We start from the raw sequence: 23132 nt of genomic DNA on the forward strand, positions 1-23132 counted from the left end.
CTCTTGGACATCAAGGTCAACTTTAACTGGCTTTTTGATTATTTGCTGTATCTGTTTATTACTTTTTAATTATGCATTTAGAAGCTCACTATTTATAACATTTTTGAATCATTGCCATCACAGCGTTGTGTTCATTTCCACGTCTTTGTGAATTTTTTTGGGTTCTGATTCTGAGGATTTTTTTGGCGAGGTTATGAGTAACCACACCATCAGCTTTTTCCTTTTATCTCTATGATCTTGAAGCAGTATCTCCAATTTGATCTTCTTTTCCTGGATGTGAGTAAGAGTAAAGAATTTCTCCGTAACAAAGAACATGTGTAGAAACTTTGTGTGTGTGATTTCTCTGAAACTGTGAGATATTGGGTCACGATCACCTCAGAATCTGAAATCCAAAAGAAGGCATTGAAGGAGGAAGAAAAGCCTAATGAGAACATTTTCTGATCATCATTCTCAATCTCTTTAAAGAAAAATGTAATACTTCTTAAAAAATAAAGCTCTGTCTTAATATATTCAGAAGTTTTGTCACTAGTAATCCAACAATTTTGAGGATTGTTGGCTCCACAGTTTTTCTAGTCAATAGAACATCTTCACTTACTTTACTGTGATCCTGGGGTTTCAACCAATCTAGATCCAGCTAGATGATCTCAGCCAATGCCAGTAAATGTTACTACCACCAAAAGGACTCCAAGTCCCAGACCAGTCCAAATTTATACCATCTACCAACTTGAGTTAAACTATTCTGGGATGCAGAAAATCCCAAATCAAAATGGCTGCCTGTTGGCCGAGAAAATTCAGACAACTGAGAAATGCTGAAGGAAAGGCTCCATTTTCTCTTAAAAAAAATATTTTGGACAGAAAGTGGTACAGCTGATCTTAACAGTCTGATAAATATCTAATGTATTTTCCTGACTTTACCAGAGAAAAAGCAAACGATAGCTTGGGGAGATTTTAACAATCGGAGGAATGGTTGATTGACCAAAAATATGAATACTCTGTCTCGAAGTCCTGGCAGGAGTTCCTAAATCAAATTTCAGATGTCCATAAAAAGATATGCACCTCTCTGGCAGGATTGCTGGCCAAAGCTGAAGATAATGCATTACCCAATTTTTGTCCCATTGGAATCCAAACAGTCCCACAGCATTGGAGAAGCACCATACTGAAAAGGGGCGGTTCCAGCAGACCATGTGACTCTTGTCTGATACTGTCAGATGAAACTCAGTGTCTTCTATTTCCATATCGGAGTCTGATGACTTGAGCATAACAATTTCAGCTGGCATACCCAGTGCAGTACTGAGGGGGGGTGCTGCCTTGGTGGTGATGCTGTCTTTGAAGTGAGGTGTTAAACTGAGGACCAGAAAATGGGAATTGTCTCTGGTTTCCTTGTCAACATTTATCCTTCATTCAATATCACTAAAAGCAGATTTTCACAAACTGTTGCTTGTGGATATCTGCCCTGTGCAAAACTAACTGCTGTGTCTCCCACATTACAAAAGTGACTACGTTTCAGAAGTAATTCATTGGCTGTGGTTGTGGAATGCTACATTACAGAATAGTTAAAACAGAGAAGCAGGCTATTTGGCCCATCGCAGCTGTGCTGCCTCTCTGCTATTCTCCTGTTTTGTCCCCTGCACATTCCTCTTTTTTCAATTTCCAACTGAATGCCTCGATTGATTTTGTCTTTACCATGCCTTCCAGCTCTTAACCACTTGCTGCATGAGATAGTATTTTTTCTCATATTGTGTCACCTGGTGGCTCAGTGGTTAGCACTGCTACCCTCATTGTGCCGGGGAACCGGGTTCAATTCCACCCTTGGACAACTATCTGTGTGGAGTTTGTACATTCTCCCCATGTCTGTGTGAGTTTCCTTCCACAGTCCAAAGATGTGCTGGTGAGGTGGATTGGCCAGGCTAAACTGCCCATAGTGTGCAGGCTAGGTGGGTGAGCCATGGTAACATCAGCCACATTCCTGATGAAGACTTAATGTTGAAACTTCGACTTGGATGCTCCTCGGATGCTGCCTGACCGGCTGTGCTTTTCCAGCACCACATGTTTTGACTCTGATCTCCAGCATCTGCAGTCCTCGCTGTCTCCTAGCCATGATTAGTGCAGAGTTACAGAGATGGGATGCTTTTCAGAGGGTCAGTATGGGCTGAATGGTCTGTTTCCACACTCTAGGAGATTTAATGAGTCTGCTTTTACTTTAGGAGAAAGTGAGTTCTGCAGATGCTGGAGATCAGACTCGAGAGTATGGTGCTGGAAAAGCACAGCAGGTCAGGCAGCATCCGATGAGCAGGAGAATCGACGTTTCAGGCATAAACCCTTCGTCAGGAATGCTTTTATTTTGCCAAGGACTGAAATCTGTACCCTCACGTTCTCTGCCCTTCCCCCTCACTATCTACTCTGTCCCAATCACTGATGGATTTTCAATACCTCCATCAGACCTCTTGTCAACCTTCTTCAGGAATGGCATCCCAACTTCCCCCATTTATCCATGTAACTGAGGTGCTAAGTAAATGCAAGACATTTCTTTTTGAACAAAACGTAGTGAAGGGTGCGAAAGAAACAGCAAAATCCAACAGAGGGTGAGAAGATGTCTGAGTTACTCTGGTTCCAGTGTGAAGATACTATTATTATGTGTCATTTTACTCCAGCAAATGATGTCTCAATGGAACGATGGCAGGGACTGTAAGTTTATATCGAGCAGTTGAGAGAACTGGAGAAAGGATTTGGTTACACAGCCCTCACTAATCTGCTTACCAAATGTTTGGCATGAGTCTTTTAGTCCCAGTGATTTTAATTAAACTGTGAAGTGGTCTGTTGTCTTTTGTGCAAACGTTTACTTTAAGCAGTTACATTAAAAAAATAATTGTTTCAAGATGGAGCAGTTATTGTTTTAAGTTTAATGCACATATCCTTTGGCTTGGATATGTATCTGACTCCCTGGAATTGGCCATCCTCAGTAACCTGTGACTCAGCAGGAGCTCTCTCCTCTCTGAGTCAGTAAGTTGTCAGTTTGTGCCCCACTCCATATGAAGTACAGACAGGCTCTCCAAGAGAGTGCTGCACTGTAGAAGGTAATATCATTCAGGTAAGATGTTAAACCAAGACCTCATCTGGCCTTGTAAAAGACTTCATGGTAATATTTTGAAGTAGAACAAAGGAGATATGCTTTGGCAACATTTACCCCTTAATCAACATCAATGAAATAGATTATCTTCTCATTATCAGTGTTTTGTTCATGGGATCTTCCTGTGTTTAAAATGACAGCTGCGTTTCCTACTATTCACCAACTGCGCATCAAAAAACAAATTAGATTACTTACAGTGTGTAAACAGGCCCTTCAGCCCAACAAACCCATTCCTCTACACCTAACACTACAGACAATTTAGCATAGCCAATTCACCAATGCACATTGTTGGACTGTGGGAGGAGGCCCACAGAGACACAGGGAGAATGTGCAAACTCCACACAGACAGTTGCCTGAGGTGGGAATTGAACCCAGGTCTCTAGGGCTGTGAGGTAGCAGTGCTAACCACTGTGCCACCATACTGCCCAGTCCTTGTCCTTTCATGATGGACAATGTTGGATAAACATAGGTGTTACTTTTTTTCAAGAGAAGGAAGGAAGACGGAAATTATATGGCAAGACATTGCCTGGTGAGGTGTTACTCCATTCAAGCTAGGAAGGTCACAGGTCAATCAAACATTGTTGTTTTGCTGGGGTTCAGCAGTTTCAACCCTGTAAAGGATGTCTGGGCTCTCTGCATTTGGAGTCACGGAGTCATACAGCATGGAAACAGACCCTAGTCCAACTCGTCCATACCAACCAAGTTCCCAAACTAAACTAGCTCCACTTGCCAGCGTTTGGCCAATGGTTTGAATGACAGTTCTGGTTCTCTGATTCGGCTATTTCAATGTATAATGTTTACTCGCTTATGTTAAAGAGGTTTTAAGTTCTTGTGAGTTCTGAAAAAAGCTTGGAAATGGGGCGGTTCAGTGGTTAGCCCTGCTGCCTCACAGCACCATGGACCCGAGTTCAATTCCAGCCTTGGACATCTCCGTGTGTCTGCGTGGGTTTCCTCCGGGTGCTCTGGTTTCCTCCCGCAGTCCAAAGACATGCAGGTTAGATGAATTGGCCATGCTAAATTGCCCATAGTGTTAGGTGCATTAGTCAGAGGGAAATGGGTCTGGGTGGGTTACTCTTCGGAGGGCCGGTGTGGACTGGTTGGCCGAAAGGCCTGTTTCCATACTGTAGGGAATATAATCTAAAAAAAACTATCTGTATGGAGTTTGCACATTCTCCCCGTGTCTGTGTGGGTTTCCTCTCACAGTCCAGTGATATGCAGATTAGGTGGATTAGCCATGGTAACTGTGGGGTTGGAGGATGGAGTGGGTCTAGCTGAAATTCACTTTAGAGAGCCAGTGCAGACTTGATGGGCTGAATGGCCTTGGTCTGCCATGGAACCATCTCGTCAGAGTTGTACAGCACAGAAACAGACCCATTGATTCAACTTGTCCATGCCAACCACAAATCTGAAATTAATCTAGTATCCCTTTACAAATATTTGGCAAATATTCCTCTAAAACCTACTCATGTACCTATCAAGATGTCTTTTAAATATTGTAATTGTACCAGCCTCCACCACTTCCTCGGGCAACTCATTCCATACACACACCACCCCCTTCATGAAAAAGTTGCCCCTTAGGTCTCTTTTAAATCTTTCCCCTCTCATCTTAAACCTATGCACTCGAGTTTTGGACTCCCCTACCCTGTGAAAAGACCTTGGCTATTCATCCTATCGCTGTCCCTAATGATTTTTTAAACCTCTGTAAAGTCACCCTTCAGACTTCAGGGGAAACAGCCCCAGCCTATTCAACCTCTCCTCATAGCTCAAACCCTCCAAACCTGGCAACGTCCTTGTAAATCTTTTCTGAACCCTTTCAAGTTTAACAACATCCTTCATAGAGAAGGGTGAGCAGTATTCTAAAAGTGTCCCTCTTCATTAAAATCGTTCTGTAAGCAATATCTTGGAACCTTTTAAAGCTGAGATCGATAGAGGGAATTCTAAAGTGCGGGTTAAAGGGTTATCAGCCGTGACGGTACTTTGCACATATTTATTTAAGCTATGCCTAATATATGTGATAAATGACTTGGGAATACTTGATCTGAATATATAGAAACCCCATAATCACAGATCGATTTGACCTACAAAATTGATATCAGGAACATATACGGTGAAGTGTTCCATCTCGAATTTTGACTAACGTAAAAGCTGAGAAAGAAATGAGTGAATACATCCGCGAACTGAATCTTTTGCGAAGCAAAGTGAAGTTCTGTGTCAGCCAATACTTGACGGTGACCAACACTTCTCCCTTGTTGGGACCCTCACTCACAGTAGGGAATCTGAAAAGGTTTAACTGTTAAAAAAAGAGATTGAAATGAGGGCACATGTTTATCAAATTCCACTTTTTAAATTTTTTGTTTATTCTGCTTAGCTTTTTTTTTAGATTAGACTTACAGTGTGGAAACAGGCCCTTCGGCCCAACAAGTCCACACCGACCCGCCGAAGCGAAACCCACCCATACCCCTACATTACCCCTTACCTAACACTACGGGCAATTTAGCATGGCCAATTCACCTGACCCGCACATCTTTGGACTGTGGGAGGAAACCGGAGCACCCGGAGGAAACCCACGCAGACACGGGGAGAACGTGCAAACTCCACACAGTCAGTCGCCTGAGTCGGGAATTGACCCGGGTCTTCAGGCGCTGTGAGGCAGCAGTGCTAACCACTGTGCCACCGTGCCGCCCACAGCTGTACCTGTTTGTTTGTTTGTTCCTAACCATTTTTGACCATCCTTGAAAATAATTCAAAGTATCTTCGTCCATCTGGTAGAGATTTGCAAATGCCAGACCCTGTTCCTTAAAGTTTATGAACCTGGGTTTGTTGTATTTCGTTGATAAACACCACCATTAGCCCAGTATCATCAGCTGAAACTAGAACGGCAACTGACTTGCACTTGTTTGACATGTTACTATTAAATATCCCCCAGAGTATTTCACAGTAAGATCAACAATGTTCAGGTTGGCAATGCCATGACAATTCTGCATACAAGATAATGCCAATAATGCATTTAATCATTTTTTGGCATTGTTGAGGGTTTGAGGTTACGCTGACCAGGTTAACACTGTGCACCTCTTCAAATATTGTCATCTGATTTTTAACACCATGATAACCTACTGGAGTGAGAGATCTCATCTTCAAACTGGGCACTTTATAATATACTGGGTTCAATGTTGAGTTCAAAGCCTTCAAATTATGAACCCATTCCTTCCCTTTCTTTTAAACTTTGCTTGTTACTCTCTACCAACCTCCCCCCCCACCCCCGACCCCAGTGGGACTGTATGTTTATTTTCCAGTCCGGCAATTAGATACACCATTGTTCTGCCATTCTCATATTTCGATCATCGAATTGGAACTATCAACATCCTTTCTCTCCCAGCACCCCGCCACACCCCCACCCCCCAACCTCTGCCACAGCCAGCCCCATTTTGTATAAATGCTGCCCCCTCCATATTTCACCTCAGCTCTGATGAAGAGTCATCTTGACTCAAAACATTAGCTTGCTGTCTCGCCACGGATGCTGCCTGACCCACTACAATCTCCAGCATTTTTTGTTTTCAGTGCACATTCCAGCAATGGCAGTAATTAGCTCCTGCCTGGAGTGAGAGGTTGTTTTATGAATCTAAATTCTTATTGCAACAGTTCAGTGTCTAACCCAAAGATGAGACAGGAGGGTAATGATCCTGTCTAAGTTCACTTATTCATTAACAATCCCATCTTCTTTGGAGCTGATTGGAATTCCTCTCTCCTGTTTTTCTTTATTATTCCATGGATTGTGAGTGTTGCTGGCCTGCATTTGTTGTCCATTCCTTTTGGGAATGTGAAGGTTAGTCACCTTCTGAAGCCACTGAAGACTGTCTGGTATCTTACTCAAGAATTTCTTATTGTCTGACTGGGAACATCTTTTCCTATTAGCCTTTTCCTTTCTTTCCAACTTCCCTGAAAATACTTTCCGAACCAAAAGATTAAACTCACTAACTGCTCCATTGTGACATACTCAGCACTCTCAACTCTTTCTTGATTTGGAGGTGCCAGCGTTGGGTGGACGGAGTTAAAAATCACACAACACCAGGTTATAGTCCAACAGGTTAATTTGGAAGCATTAACTTTCAGAGTGCTGCTTCTTCATCAGGTGGTTGTGGAGTATGAGATCATGAGACACAGAATTTATAGCAAGTGTCTTATGATCCTGCTCCACAGCTACCTGATGAAGGGGCAGTGCTCCGAGAGCTAGTGCTTCCAAATAAACCTGTTGGACTATAACCTGGTGCTGTGTGATTTTTAACTTTGTCCAACTCTTTCTTGCTTGAGCTGTTTCCTGTTTCATTTGCTCATACCTTTCAGTTCTCTGAAGAGCAGGTCGATATTCAAAATATTCATCTGATGGCCTCGTCATTGCTGTTTACAATGTTTATATGTCATTGCTCTCTTTTTAATTAAATATTGGGTTGAATGTTGGGAAATGAGCCACGCTGCTTGATGATCACATTTTAAGAAGGCACCACTTCCCTCTTCGTACGTGTTTTATAATCAAATATCAATACTGAGAGTCATTTATCTGCCGATCCCTCATGGCAAAGCAAAGGATTAGAACAGTGCAGAAAGGAGATAGCGAGGACTGCAGGTGCTGGAGGAGTCAGAGTTGATAAAATGTGGTGCTGGAAAAACCAAAGCAGGTCAGGCAGCTTCTGAGGAGCAAGAGAGTCGACCTTTCAAGTAGAACCCTTTGTCAGGACAGTGCAGGAAGGAGTCATTTTGCCCATTATGCATCTGCTGGATTTTTGTAAAGCTATTCAGTGAGTTCCACCCCCCTGCTCTCTACAAGCCCAGGAGTTTCTCCTTTTCCGATAGTTATCCAATTCTCTTCAAACCTCTTATTGAATCCGCCATCCTTTCAGATCGCCCTCTCCCCATCTCAACAACTCAATTCCTCATAGCCTCACTCAATGGTGCTGTGAGCCAGATCCCATTGTAAACTGCACGTGATAACAGAAATGCACTCAACTGTGAAGGTTCAGGTGGTTGAATAGTCACCATGGAGGCTTGATGATGAAGCACAGTGGTTAGCACTGCTGCCTCACAGCACCAGGGACACGGGTTCGATTCCAGCCTTGGGGCGACTGTGTGTAGTTTGCACATTCTCCCTGTGTCTATGTGGGTTTCCTTCGGGTGATCTGGTTTCCTCCCACAGTCCAAAGATGTCAAGGTTAGGTGGGCTGACCATGGAAAATGCAGGGTTTCAGGGCTAGGTTTGGTCTAGTGGGATGTTCTTTGGCGGTTGGTGTGGACTTAATGGTCTGCTTCCACACTGTAGGGATTCTATTGTTCTGTGATGTATTGTCACTGGTGTGGGATTTTGGAGGGATATCAGTGTTTGGGGAGAATAAGTCAGGAGCCTAGTTAAACCACATCAGCTGTTGAAGTCCCTCAGTGCCTGGCACACACTCCCAAAGGTTAGACCTGGGTGACCATGATATACAAAGTTAAAAATCACACAACACCAGATTATAGTCCAACAGGTTTATTTGGAAGCACTAGCTCTCGGAGCGCTGTTCCTTTATCAGGTGGTTGTGCTGATGAAGGAGCAGTGCTCTGAAAGCTAGTGCTCCCAAAACCTGGTGTGTGATTTTTAACTTTGTACACCCCAGTCCAACACCGGCACCTCCAAATCATGATATGCAAAGACACAAGCAGCGTGGGTTCAAATCTTACCACGAACAATTCGGTGAGTTGAATTCTTTGGAGTTTTACTGTGAAAGGAACCGATGAATAACACTGTGGAAATCATTTAAAAGGTTATTGGACACTTTCAGATGCAGGTCAGTCCCCTTGGTATAAAGTGTGACATCTTGCTGTGGACGGAATGATCTGCGGAGAAGGGTTTTATGCACATTTATAAAGAGGAAATACTGGGATAAAGGGCTTGCAGGAATACTTTAAAAGATTCAGCACAGTTAGCGACTGGCCACATGATCTCCTCCTGGGTTGGACGTTCCTAACGTGTTGGATTGACATGAAAAGATCCCAAAATATGAGGCCATGGCGCAGCGGTAGTGTCTGTATCTCTGGCTGAGGGTCAGGTCGCACCTGCTCCATGGTTATGTCATAATATCTCTGAGCAGATTCATTCATGATTATCTAAAAACCCAAGCAATTTTCGAATGTTTCTCCAGTGAAGGAAGCCCGTTGGTTTGAACGGCCCGAAGGCTCGTGCGAAACGTGGTTGACACGGACTTGACCTCAGCCTCCATAACACAGACAGTAATCATCCCCATTTCCCGAAAACCAACAAATTTATTTGAAAAGAAACAGAGACGCAAGGTACTGAAACCAATATTTATGAGTAGACCATCACCAACCAACACAGAGTACCACTACAAGGCATCAGACTAAACCTGCAGCTTCTCACTAGACATGAGCATGACACTCTGCAGGTCAAATACAATAATCACTGAATCGTAACATGTACACCAGAGATGATGGCACCACATCGGCAAGCTGGAACCAGAGTGCCCCCTCTCGCCAGCCTGGCATGGTACAAGAGCACACACTCGAATCCTGAGAGAGACACACAGCAAGACATTACTGCTTAAAGCTGTGCCCCACAATGGGACTAAGCAAGAAAGAACCTGGATTCATATAGTGCCCTCCAGATGCCCCAGAGCGCTTCCCAGCCAATGAAGCTGTGATTGCAGGATTGCTATGAAATGAAAATGTTTGCATTTCCAATAAACCAACCCTTTGTGCGACTGTCCTGCTCCCTGTTCCACACAAACCAGGAAGGTGTCGGGTTTGAGGATGGTGGTCTGGGATGGTATAGTAGACTGGGATGAGTGGAGTTTCCCTGAACTCATCTGAGTACAATCTATCAATCAGGCCCCCCTGTTCCTGGTCACCTCGGTCAAAGTCCATGCAGAAATATTGGGACAGGCTGGATTCCAAGCCCAAAATTTGATTTCTCTTCCCCACCCCCTGGTCAACCATCACCTCTCATTGGCCAGACCCATTCACTGGGAGAATAGCCACTGGGAGGGAGTTGCCAATGGCAGTCCAGCCCCCACACCTGGGACCTTAGCAAACAGAAGGGAGAAAACTGAAGGGAGAGGCCACCAAATCTTAAAATATTTCTCTGCTCAGAAACCACCGAGGTGAAGAGGGTGAGACTTGAGTCAGATTGAAGCTTCCTCCGCCAGTTATCAATTTAGTCAAGGATTGTGTCTAATATGAGTTGGAGTCACTATTCCCAACGGTTGGCGATGCATTTGGAGTAAATCTGTGTTAAACCGGTGGAAACTATTTACAGTGTCTGAGCCATATTGGGATGGGTCATCCAAATAAGGAGATCCCCTGCAGTATGATGACATCATATTGAACCGCCGACATGATGACATCATATTCATGCTGCCACACAGAAACGTCATATCTAAACACAATGCGGTGACATCATATAGCAGTGACCACATGCCATTTCTTTTCACTGACAAACGGAAAGGAAGATTTCCTTACAATTTTAAAGGTGAATGCTCAAGTTTATAAAAATATCTATAGGAGAGCATCAAATGTCGAATGAAACCCCTTTCTGCAGCTGACAGTGTGCTGAATTTTGCCAGAGAAAACAATACATAAAATAAGTAATTCAAAAATAAATTCATCTCTGGTACACACAGGCTGCAGTATACAAGGTGGGTGTAGCAAGGGCTCTTGTCATGTAGTGGTGGTGTTTGTACCCATCCTCTGGCCAAAAGGATCAGGTTCAAATCTCGTCTGCTCCAGATGTGTGTAATGATAGCTATGAACAGGTCAATTAGAAATATCTACAGGAGGTTGTAATATTCACAGTAAGGCCTGGTTGAGTCCAATAGGCTCCTTCTGTCTCAATTCTGTGCTTTTCATGTGATCTTTAAAATCACTCAGAAGCATGAAGAGTACCTCTACAGCACACAGAATTCCCTCTGCTGTGCTGTACCCGCAGTGCTCCAGGATCATGTACATATGGTTAGAACCAGATTGAATCAGGGACAATGAAAACCTTGATGTGAGTCTGTCCAAACTGACAAACACTGCACTTGATGCCCCTCTGTGCCATGCCATACACACCAACCATGGCATGTTGAGGCTATAACATAATCATGGTCTTGATGAAACATAATCATTGTGGTGTAAAGGTTAGTTGAGGGTCATTGAATAATATACAAAGCTAGTTTGTCTAGATTTGAATCTTTGATTTTTAATTGATTTACCTCTAAGCTTCCCTCAACAGTATGCGTTAATCCACAGGAGAGCCCCCTGCCTCACCAGTGGGATCCTTCTCAATACTAACCCCTTGAGTTGTACGCTGTGTTGAGTGACCATCTCCCATGCCCGTTCCCCTGGCCAGAGAACAGCCTGTGAGATTCAATCTCAAAAAGGACAAGATGCCCTCAGATGGTAATGCCTTCCTTTTTTTTGAAGGACGGAGCACCCTACTTCACTCCTGCACTTTCCCTATAGGAACAGGACTGGTGAGATATGATGGCAAAACACTGAGATCTTAAACTTATGGAGAAGACCGCCCAGCATGCTCCCTGACCTGCCCTGCTGTTGCTGACAGCTATCAGGAATGGTCTGTACGTTAGCTCAATAACGCAACAGGCCGAGGAACCAAAGCAGCAGCTCCTGCAAAACCTAGTCAGCTAGAAGCAGACTTGTTCAACCTGTCACTCAGTCATCTCAACCCATTTCAATCCATCGTGCAGTGGGTTTAGTCTTTCTTTCTCTTCAGGTTTGTGATGGCATTTCCTTCCCTTTTTTAAATCGCAAACTTGCTTCTTTAAATGACAAATGTTGTCCAGACAGTTTGGGATTGTTCTAGCTTGGGTTGGTCCGCAGTCGACCTGAACATGTAGGATTGATGTAACAGAACAGAAGAGTCTAGTTGCATTGTTCAGTTTTATACAGAGTTGAAGGTGATGGCCCCAACAGGGTTACAGATCAAGCTCAGTGTCGGGTCCACACTGCAGCTCACAGCTCAGCTGCGTGGTTCTGCAGGAACAAGCTGGAAACAGGTTGCGCAGTTTATTTCGATTATGTTAAGCACAGTTGCAAAGATACATTAGGTGTTATGGTGTGTAAGCATTTGTGTGGATGGTGTGTTTTTGTGTGTAAATGGGGACATGTGTGTGGCAGTATGAAAGGGTGTGATTGTATATGAGGGTGTTTGTGAGGATGTATCTGAGAGTGTGATTGTGAATGAGGGTGTATGAGTCTGAGGAAGTGTGTGTCTGTGTAAGCATGGATGCACATTCACAATGATTTATACATACATATTGTTTTGTCTGCATGATGGCATTTTTATGTACATGCATTTATAGATGATTATACTTGTGCCTGTTTGTGTGTATACGCCTGTGTGTGTGTGTGTGTGTGTGTGTGTATGTGTGTCTGTGCGTGTATTTGTGTGTCTGCATGTACATGCATGTGGATATTTGCATGTCCTCATATGTTGTGTGAATGTGTTTGTGAGTAAATGATTGTGTGTATGTGTGTATGTGTGTAAATGATTGTGTGTTTGTGTGTAAATGTCTGTTTGTGAGTAAATGATTGTGTGTATGTGTGTAAATGATTGTGTGTATATGTGTATATGTGTGTAAATGATTGTGTGTTTGTGTGTATATATGTGCATGTGTGTAAATCATTATGTGTTTGTGTGTAAATGTCTGTTTGTGTGTAAATGATTGTGTGTATATGTGTATATGTGTGTAAATGATTGTGTGTATATGTGTATATATGTGCATGTGTGTAAATGATTATGTGTTTGTGTGTAAATGTCTGTGTGTAAATGATTGTGTGTTTGTGTGTATATGTGTGCACGTGTAAATGATTGTGTGTTTGTGTGTAAATGATTGTGTTTGTGTGTAAGTGATTGTGTGTTTGTGTGTAAGTGATTGTGTGTTTGTGTGTAAGTGATTGTATGTGTGTGAATGTGTGTATGTGTGTAAATGGCTGTGTGTTTGTGTGTATATGTGTGTATGTGTGTATACGTGTGTATGTGTGTAAATGATTGCGTGTATATGTGTGTTTTTCTCTGGATGTTTGCTGTCTATCATTATGATGCCGTATAACCAAATTCTTGTGAGTGTGTGAATCCGGGATGTGCTGGGTTGGGATTTCCCTATAATGGAGCTATGTAAGGAGTTTATAACCAATCAGAATGTTATGCTTTTCTCAGGATGCTTGTTCATCTGGAGTTTGTGAGGCGGACGGACAGCAGTGAACCAGAGACTGAACATTGGCCGAGCTCTTTCGAATTCTGTTCATCTTGACGACTCTTTGGGCAGTGGAAGACCAAGGGTTCTGAATGTAGAGTTACTGGGCTACGTGGAGGGTCAGGACTCAGGCGAGGAGCCAGTGGATTAAACCTAGCAGGACCACAGCAGTTTGGCAGAGACAGACAGAGAGTCTTGTACCTGATGAAAAGCCTCCTCTCCCAAAATACGCGACTTGAGCTGCTCAGCAGTGAAGGACAGAATAAGGAAGAAAGAAGGGACAGGAGAATTAGTGATTAGATATTGCTGACAATTCACCTCCAAACAACCACACCATTCAATCTGAGGGAGCTGCTGGAAGTTTAAATTAAAAACAGAAAATGCTAGAATCACTCAGGCAATATCTGTGGAGAGAGGAGAAAGGGGCATGTCACTGGTAATCCAGAACCTCAGGCAAATGCTTTGGGGACATGGGTTCAAATCCCCCACCTTGGCAGATGGGGGGATTTGAATTCAATTTTAAAAATCTGGAATTAAAAGCTGTGTTGTTAAAAACTCATCTGGTTTACTAATGTCCTTTAGGGAGGGAAATCTGCTGACCTTACCTGGTCTGGCCTATATATGACTCCAGACCTGCAGCATTGTGGTTGGCTCTTTACGGCCCTCATGGCAATTAGGGCTGGGCAATAAATGCTGACCCAGGCAGCATTGCCCTCATCCCATGAGTGAAACAATGTTAACATCCAGGTTTTTAGCACTGGGGAATCAAACCCAAGTCTTGCAAGTTGTGAATGTAGGTGATTCTCAGGGGGTTGCCGTTCTGTTCCTGGATGGTCAGTGCATTGCTACACCTTCTCCTGCTTCTGGCTGAATCTTTGGAGTCACATGCTTTACCGCTGGGCGATCGTTGTCCATATGAATTCGGTAAGGATGCCAGGCAATGCTACCACTTGGAAAATCAGTGCAGCACCCTGACGACCAAATGTTTGAAGCCAGATCCCTTGTTCAGGTCAGTCGGAGAAGGACTTGCATTTATATAGCACCTTTGACGATCTCAGGGCACCTTAGAACTTCATAGCCATTCACTGCAGAATGTCGGAAAGATGAGGAGTCCGAATAAACATTGAAATAGGAGCAGGAGTAGGCCATTCGGCCCTTCAAGCCTGCTCTGCCATTCGATATGATCATGGCCGACCATCCAACTCAGTTCACTGCTCCCATTTTCATCCCATTGATCCCTTAAGCCTTAAGAGCTCCATCTAATTCCTTCTTGAAAACATTCAATGATTTGGACGGACTCAACTGCTTTCTGTGGTAGAGAATTCCACAGACTGTCCACTCTTTGGCTGAAGAAATTTTTACCTCATTTCTGTCCTCAATGGCCCACATCCTTACGCTGGGATATACCACAGATATCAGGACCTCTCAGCAGAGGGACTATAGAGTCTGCATGGTCAGATAATAGAGACCCTATCGAACTCAATGAGTCATCAGATTTATCGTGGGGTCAGAAATTTCATGTCCTGCTCTCAAGACCCAAGGCTGTAACATGGACTGACACTGCACTGCAGGACTGAGGGAGTGCTGCACTGTCAGAGGTGCCATCTATTAGATCCCATGGTTAAACACGGGGGTGGACAGTGCTCTCAAGTAGATGGGCAAGATCTGACAATAGTATGCTGAAGGAGAACAGGGGAACTCTCTCTGGCACCCTGCCAATATTTAATCCTTTGGTCAACATGGGGAAAAAAGAACAACTTATCATATTGCTGTTTGCAGGATTTGCTGTGTACAATTTCTTGCATTTCTCATTACAATGCTCCCACATTCCTAAATACTTAAGATACTTCACCTGATGAAGGAGCAACACTGAAAGATAAACCTGTTTGACTATAACCTGGTGTTGTGTGACTTCTAAATAATTGAAGATATTTACATTCTGTTCTGTTGAATGGGACTCTTAGTTAAGCTAACTCAATCATTCAAAGAAAGTTTGCATTCATTATAATATTTCTGTTGGAAATGTCTGATATTTCTCATCTTCTGCATTATGATCATCGGAACGCATTTTTTTTAAATTAGGGAAAGTAGGTTTCTGACCAGTTGCAATCACTTTTTAGATGGGTTTCTGGAGGGTTCCAAGATTCACATCACCCTCTGCACAACCCTCTTGTTCTACTGTCACATCTCCTCTTCATGACACTCTGCACTCATTCAGCCAATCAGGGGAGAAAGCAGATGGATTATTAACTGATTGGACAATAATTGACAAGCAGTCAAAACACTTTCTCTCCCAGCACCTAGCCTTGACGAGTAAAACTGGCTGACAATTTTTTTTTGAAACACAATTCCTCAAATAATTTTTAGCAATTAGTGAAATGGACAATAAATGTTGTCCAGCCAGCAAGACCTATATCTCTGAAAAAGATATAATCCTTTAACCACACTGGTATCTGTGGGACATCTTGTGTGCAAAATGGTCACCCCCATTAAAAGCTTAATTACACTCTAAGAACACTTCATTAGCTGTGACAGGCCTTGGAACATCCGACAGTCATGAAAGGTGCTATATAAATGCAAGTCTTTCCTTTGCAGGTCTGATGAGAAGTTGGTTGATCCGATGTGAATGTTAACTCTGTTTTTCTCTCTCCACTGCCTGGGCTGCTGAGCGCGTCCAGCATTTTTGTTTTTTTTGTTGTCAAATAATAACAGTATTGTACCTTCTCAGAATTGACTTTAAAGGGAATTAGAGAGAAAGAGACAGAAAAATCCTGCAAAGATTGGAAAAGCAATCCAGAAATTCCTCTGCGCCACATGAGAGTGCCAACTCTAAATGTTTCGTGTTTTCTCTTTTTAAAAAAAGATGTAAAAATAAACAGGAAAGCCACTGAACAGTAAGAAATGTTAACTATTTTACAGTTCAATGATTAAAATGACAACAGTCCTCAGTAAAACACGTTCTATATCAAGATCTGCATGCTTAGAAGGTATCATTAATAGGTGTAAAATTGCTTTAAAGCACTGTATTAGAGATATCAACATGAATTTGTCTTTACAAAACATATGTTGGTCCGGCCTTGAAATATCAATGCCAAGTTAACTGATCTCACCAAAGATGGTTTTAAGTAGGACTGGAATGAACATTTTGACAAACATTCTTCCCAGATATTGATAGCATTCCTGAATAAAACAGATGTTGTTCCTTGGGTTTGTAAATAGAAGCATTGAATATAAAAACAAAGAGCTCATGCTTTATCTACATCCATGGACAGGCAGGTGACCCTTTAAGTCTGCCTGGAGTGTCAAATCTCTGGCCCGTTGCTGGATTACCGTCTCTGGGCAGATGAACTATTCCCTTCAGCCTCCAATAGTAGTCCTTGACAATGTCAGGAGAAAGTGAGGAGTGCAGATGCTGGCGATCAGGGTTGAGAGTGTGGTGCTGGAAAAGCACAGCAGGTCAGGCAGAGGAATCAACATTTCAGGCATAAGGTCTTCATCAGGAATCACTGATTAAGGGCTTATGCCTGAAACATCGATTCTCCTGCTCCTCGGATGCTGCCTGACCTGCTGTGCTTTTCCAGTACCACACTCTTGATCTTGACAATGTCAGTTAGCTAATGGCCACTTGTGGGTGCCATGAGACAGCACTGACAGAATGGACTTATGCCCAGCGGTGCTGGGGTGCCAGGGGTCTGGAGTGGGCATGGTGGTCAGTAGTTCCAGATCGAAGATGGCTACTGGTTGGGAATTGGAGGAGCCTGGTCAGACCATGTGGGAGCTGTTATAGGAAGACTGTAATCTCTATCTTTTTACCTTTATTTCTTATTTTGTTAACTTATACTACATAAATCTGTAACTTTTCTTCTTTATTTTCTCTATTTTGATTTATACCTAGGTACTTTATACCTAAGATAGTGCTATTGGTATTGGTGACATTGTCCATCTTTCACTGTTCTGTGTAACTTTAGTACATGCGAGAGTAAACCTAATTCTAATTCGTGAGCTTGTGATGCAGAGTGGTACCAATAGTGTGGGATTACCTGGCTGAGGTTACCATGGGACTCTCCTTCCCAACCTCTTCCCTCTCCTGAGGCACGGAGACTTTCAGGTTAAACCACCACCAGCCGTCTCTCTGTCTCTCTCTCTCGAATGAGAAAGCAGAACAATGGCAACTTTACATTTTAATCGAGGAAAGCTATGTTTAGTTAGAAAATTGGCCATGATCTTACTGAATGGCAGAACAGGGTTGAAGTCATAGAGGTGAAGAGCAAGGATATAAACCCTTCAGTCCAACTTGTCCATGACAACCAGATACTCTAAACTAAACTAATTCCATTTCCAGCATTTGGCCATATATCCCTCTAAACCCTTCCTATTCATGTACCTATCCAGATATCTGTGAATAGGAAGGGTTTGGAGGGATATGGGCCAGATGCTGTCAGATGGGACTAGATTGGGTTGGGATATCTGGTCGGCGTGGACGGGTTGGACTGAAGGGTCCGTGCTGTACATCTCTATGACTCTAAGAAAAAAATGTTGTAATTGTACCTGCCTCCACCACTTCCTCTGACAGCTCATTCCATACACGCACCACCCTCTGCTCGAAAAAGTTGCCCTTTGGTCTCTTTTAAATCTTTCCCCTCTCACCATAAACCTATGCCCTCTAGTGTTCAACTTCCCTAACCTTGGGAAAAAAAACTGGGCTATTCACCCATTCACCCTGTCCATGTCCCTCATGATTTTATAAAACTCTATAAGGTCACCCCTCAGCTTCTAACACTCCAGGGAAAACAACCCCAGCCTATTCAGCCTCTCTCTATAGCTCAAATCCTCCAACCCTAGCATCATTCTTGTAAATCTATTCTGAACTGCTGAATGGCCTCCTGGTTTTCCTACAAGTTTACGTTCTTCGGAAAAGAAAAATGGGAGAGAGTCAGGTTAAACTACGATGGGTGAGTTAGAAAGATAGTTATCTGGAGAGCAGATAGATTTTGGCTGTTTTAAGTTGGTAAAAGAAATAGCAATAGTTTGTGAAGCCAATCACCAGTCCCTTCATCATCAAAAAAAGTCTCCCAGTTAGAAAATTACATTAATGTCTGTCTCCAATCGAGGGACAAACATCTGCAAAGTAATCAGTCCTGAGAATGACCAGTTCATTCTTTTTCATGAATATTTGTATAAAATACACATTGATGCAAGATTGGAGTTCAGCTCAGTTGCATTGAAGTGCTTAGCTTTGAATAGGTGCGATTGCTAAAGAGTTAAAAGGCCATTCAGCCAGGGGCAGATCACTGACCCACACAAGCTGTTCCATCTTCATTGGGTTCGTAACCATGATTGCATCTCCTGTTCGGTCGACACTTGAAGCCTCCGTAAGTGTTGATACAGATGGGCCTCTCCCTGGGGCATACTGGTGGGAACTGCACACACTCATCAGCATCTAAACAAGTAGACAGGAAGGTTCTAAAATAGCAATGGTCAAACACTGCAGAATACAGCCAGAAAAAAACCACATGAAAAGCACGTGATTGAAGAGTAAGAGCCCATGAAAAGGCATTTTCCTTTGTAACTGGAAAACAGGGAGGACAAATGTTCTGTGGGGCGGAGGGGGGGGTATTTTCTGACTTTTAACATCACGTGTTTTTAGTGTTGACATCAATTTCTATCATTAATTTTGGGGTAAATCAGAAGTCACATGACACCAGGTTACTGTCTGACAGGTTTATTTGAAATCACAAGCTTTCGAAGATGACGAAGGAGCAGCGCTCTGAAAGCTGTTGATTTCAAATAAACCAGTTGGACTATAACTTGGTGCCATGTGACTTCTGACTTTGTCCACCCCAGTCCAACACCGGCACCTCCGCGTCATAATTTTGGGGAGCCCACTCCCTATCTTTATTGGAAAGGAGTACGATAAATTGTGGGGTGGTACAGACCATGGTCTTGATTTGTGTCGTTGCTGGATGCAGATTTGGGCCTAGTCTCGGTCAAGGAATTAAGAAATGCCAAATTTCCAATCCCTCTTGAACCCCAGGTTCTGGATTGATTCTGGTGGCATTCTGGGAATTTTATATTTCAATGAGGTCCCGCCATTAAGAAAGGCAAGATCTCCACGTAGCCCCATCTGATTGTGCTTCCCACCGCTCTCTCCTCCTGTGTAAAAAAAACAAATGCCTACATGACTTCGCCAGCCCTGAATCAGGTCAGATGTTTGCAGCTGCAGTACAGGAAGTGGACCCTGGGTTTGTTGATCTTGTTCCAAAGAGTTACTTCTGAGGTAATTTTGTGGGAGAGTCATCAGGGAAGTCCTCGAATTCCCTCACAAAAGGGCATTGTGGGTCAGCCCACAGCAAATAGACTGCAGCGGTTCAAGAAGGCAGCTCACCCCCACCTTCTCAAGGGGCAACTAGGGACAGGCAATAAATGAGTGACCATAAAGAAAAGGAGTTCCCAGGACAACAGGGCTATCACCCCAGAGAAATACTTCTGTTCCTCCATCTTCCACAGGAAACACTGTGATACTTTCCTTTCTCAGTCTGCAGTTCCATTGCCCATGTATCTGCATAACCTCTGGTCAATATTAGTAATTGGGGAGGGAGGGAGAGCAAGAATAAAGGAAGGTCTCATAGAAACCAATAAAATTTTAACAGATGAGACAGGGTAAATGCAGAAAGTGCGTTCCTGATTACTAAAGCAATGTTCAGAACCGGAGGGCTCACAATATAAGGATTATCGGGTAGGCCATTTAGGAAGGAGATGAGGAGAAATATCTTCACCCAGAAAATGGTGAGTCTGTGGAATTCATTTACCACATAAAATGGTCAAGACCAAAATATTGTACAATTTCATGAACAAGTTGGATATAACACTTTTGGCTAAACGGATAAAAGGATATGGGGGCAAGTGGGAATAGGCTATTGACTTGGATGATCGGCTGTGAATGGTTTGAAGGGCTAAATGCCCTACTCCAGCTCCTATTTTTGATGTTTCTATGTTTTGACATCATTGGAACATGTTTTCCACCTTAAAGGGGCCAGCGGTGATTGAGCACTTAGAACATCCAACATAGTGTCATTGTTGAAAATAACAGTTAACCAACTCCAGTGTGAGTGTAAAAAATGAGGTCTGCAGATGCTGGAGATCACAGTTGAAAATGCGTTGCTGGTTAAAGCACAGCAGGTCAGGCAGCATCCAAGGAATAGGAAATTCGACGTTTCGGGCATAAGCCCTCCTGATGAAGGGCTTATGCCCGAAACGTCAAATTTCCTATTCCTTGGATGCTGCCTGACCTGCTGTGCTTTAACCAGCAACGCATTTTCAACAACTCCAGTGTGAGGCCATTAACATATAACAACAACAGTAAACAAGTGCACTCCAAATTATCCCCCATTTACTGGAGTCCCTATCTCTATACTCTAAAGATGTTAACGTACTGGGGATGGTATGCTGGAGGACAAGTTGAGGTTAGGAAATAATATCGTTTGGCACATTTGAAAGAACAATGATTTGCAACCACCTGTTGAAGGAGCAGTGCTCTGAAAGCTAGTGCTGCCAAATAAACCTGTTGTTCTATAAACTGGTGTTGTGTGATTTTTAACTTTGAAAGAAATAATTTGACCAAATTCCATGTCAAGTTTCATCTGGCTAAAAGCTGTTTCTGCTGAAAACCATGCAATTAACTTTCTCAAAAAGCTCAATTATTGGGTGGTACTTGCACTGATTATGTACAAGTGTTCAGCTCTGTGGACCCATCTCTTAAACAGTCCCCCTTCCAACTCATACAGCTGTGTAAAACTCTGAACATACACATGGCATCCCAACTTTCCTTCAGGCCTGAGCGGTGGACTTATCGAGGTTTTGGACTGTGCAACAAAGTGCCACAAATGGTCTCCACGAACAGGACCACAGGCTTCTGAGCGCTGTTACAGTATTGCAGGGGAAGTCAAAAGACCAACTCACCCGTACAGCGACCACTCCTGTCAGCTGTGAAGCCTTCCCCACACTGCAAGGAAAAGATACAGAACCTAGTCACATTATGCAATTGCTGTAATTAACTAGTGAGCTGAACTCCATCATCCTGGTCTACAGTGTGACAACAGACCGTACAGGTTGGATTCCCTATCTCGGTTGTGCTGTTGTTAGGGGAGTCGCGGGCAAGCAGGTCGATTAGCTGGAAGGCTGGTTTGTGATGTGAGCAGTGCAGGTTCAATTCCTGATACCAGCTGAGGTTACCAATGGAGCTTATACCTTCCCAACCTCTCCCCTCACCTGAGGCACGGTGACCCCTAGGTTAAACCATCACCAATTCTCCCTCTCTAATGAGAGAGCAGCGCTCTGAGGCTTTACCAACTTTACTCATGGCCATCAGGTCAACTTGCCCTAAGCACAGTGAGGAAGGGGAGATGACGGAGTGATGAAGCCAAAATGTTGGGACTCAGAGCTGGTGCACCCCACAGTCTTGGTGAGTTCCTACTTATCCCTTCTGTTAAACAATGAATGATGAACAGCAAGGATCTAAAGAAAAGGCCTACAGTTGTAAAACAACTTTTTCCAAGAGATTTACCGTCAACAATACAAGAAGTAAATGGGGCAAGTAACATTGAAAATAGGTTTAAAGTGTTTATTTATTGTTTCAATATATTCACGTGCAGTCCCCATCAAGGCTGACCCATTATTGGCCACATGGTTGTCCTGAGAAGATAATGATGGGTATTTAGAATCATAGAATCCCTACAGTGTGGAAACAGTTCATTTGGCCCAACAAGTCCACACCGACCCTCTGAAGAGTATCCCACCCAAACCCATTCCCCTACCCTATTACTCTACATTACCCCTGACTAATGCACCTAGCCTACACATCCCTGAACACTATGGGGCAATTTAGTGTGACCAATCCACCTAAACTGCACATCTTCTCTTGAGCCACTGTTATTGGTCTGGAGACAATTAGGTCCTTAGCTAGGGATTTCGTCAAGAGGGTACAGGAATTGTTGCAAGATGAAAGTTTGCAATTAAATTCTCTCGAAATAAAAGTTTGAGCTTCCTGATGTTTACGCCTTACACTGTGTGTTGGATTTCAGAACGAGTAGTCGCTGCTTTGTTGCTGCATTCAATGATGACAATGAGGGGAGTTGAGAGATAAACACATCCTGAGGGGTGGGGGCTGTGGGTAAACCTGTTGGAGGAGAGGGTGAGGGGAGAAACATAGGATGATAATGGAACAGTGTAGGTTAGATGGGTATCAGATTGGTTTCACAAGTCAGCGCAACATAAGGGCCAAAGGGTCTAGACTGCGTTGCCATGTTCTATATTCTAACGCTGTTTGTTTTAATCTCACCTTGTGGAGAGGGCAAGCAGCGAGTAAACACACTTCAGGGGATGGGACAAGTAGCTGCCCCCTAGCTCCCCCTGGGTAAGCTGAAAGGACTGTGTTGACTGTCCCTTTTCACAGATACCCTCCCTTCCCCAGACATCGAAGTCTGGTGACAAACAGAAAAGATCTGGATAATCTCAGGAGTGGAGATTAAAAAGAGTCCTTCTGTTGATTGTGAAGCCTCAGTGAAAGGTGTTAGTTAGTCACAATCCAGCCCTGGAAAGGATTAACCAACAGTCCCAAACGGAATGATCAGATCAGAACACTCGGAAAGAGCGGTCTGGGCTATCAGGGAATTCAATGGCGCTTGTCTGGCTTTGCCAAAACCAGGGGATTTACTTTACCCTGTCCCTTGATAATTGCCATCACAAATAGGAATAAAGGTTTTCCT

At 43.4% G+C, this 23132-nt stretch overlaps 1 protein-coding gene across 4 annotated transcripts in view; it reads right to left on the reverse strand.

The window, feature by feature from the left end:
* Positions 1-5286: 5286 nt before the first annotated feature.
* crtac1b (cartilage acidic protein 1b) overlaps positions 5287-23132 on the reverse strand; it is a 432025-nt gene continuing 414179 nt past the window's right edge. For 2 of the 4 annotated variants that reach the window (XM_060842219.1, XM_060842220.1), the window contains exons 13-15: positions 21328-21370; positions 18665-18808; positions 9447-13608 (exon numbers count right to left, since the gene is read on the reverse strand). In XM_060842219.1, coding sequence (XP_060698202.1) covers positions 13496-13608; positions 18665-18808; positions 21328-21370 — 300 coding nt within the window. In that variant the 3' untranslated portion in view covers positions 9447-13495. Of the gene's footprint in view, positions 5418-9446; positions 13609-18664; positions 18809-21327; positions 21371-23132 lie in introns of those variants that run through there. The other 2 variants (XM_060842222.1, XM_060842221.1) reach the window with 2 other exon arrangements.

Source organism: Hemiscyllium ocellatum, chromosome 22 (assembly GCF_020745735.1).
Source record: "Hemiscyllium ocellatum isolate sHemOce1 chromosome 22, sHemOce1.pat.X.cur, whole genome shotgun sequence".
Lineage (NCBI taxonomy): Eukaryota > Metazoa > Chordata > Chondrichthyes > Orectolobiformes > Hemiscylliidae > Hemiscyllium > Hemiscyllium ocellatum.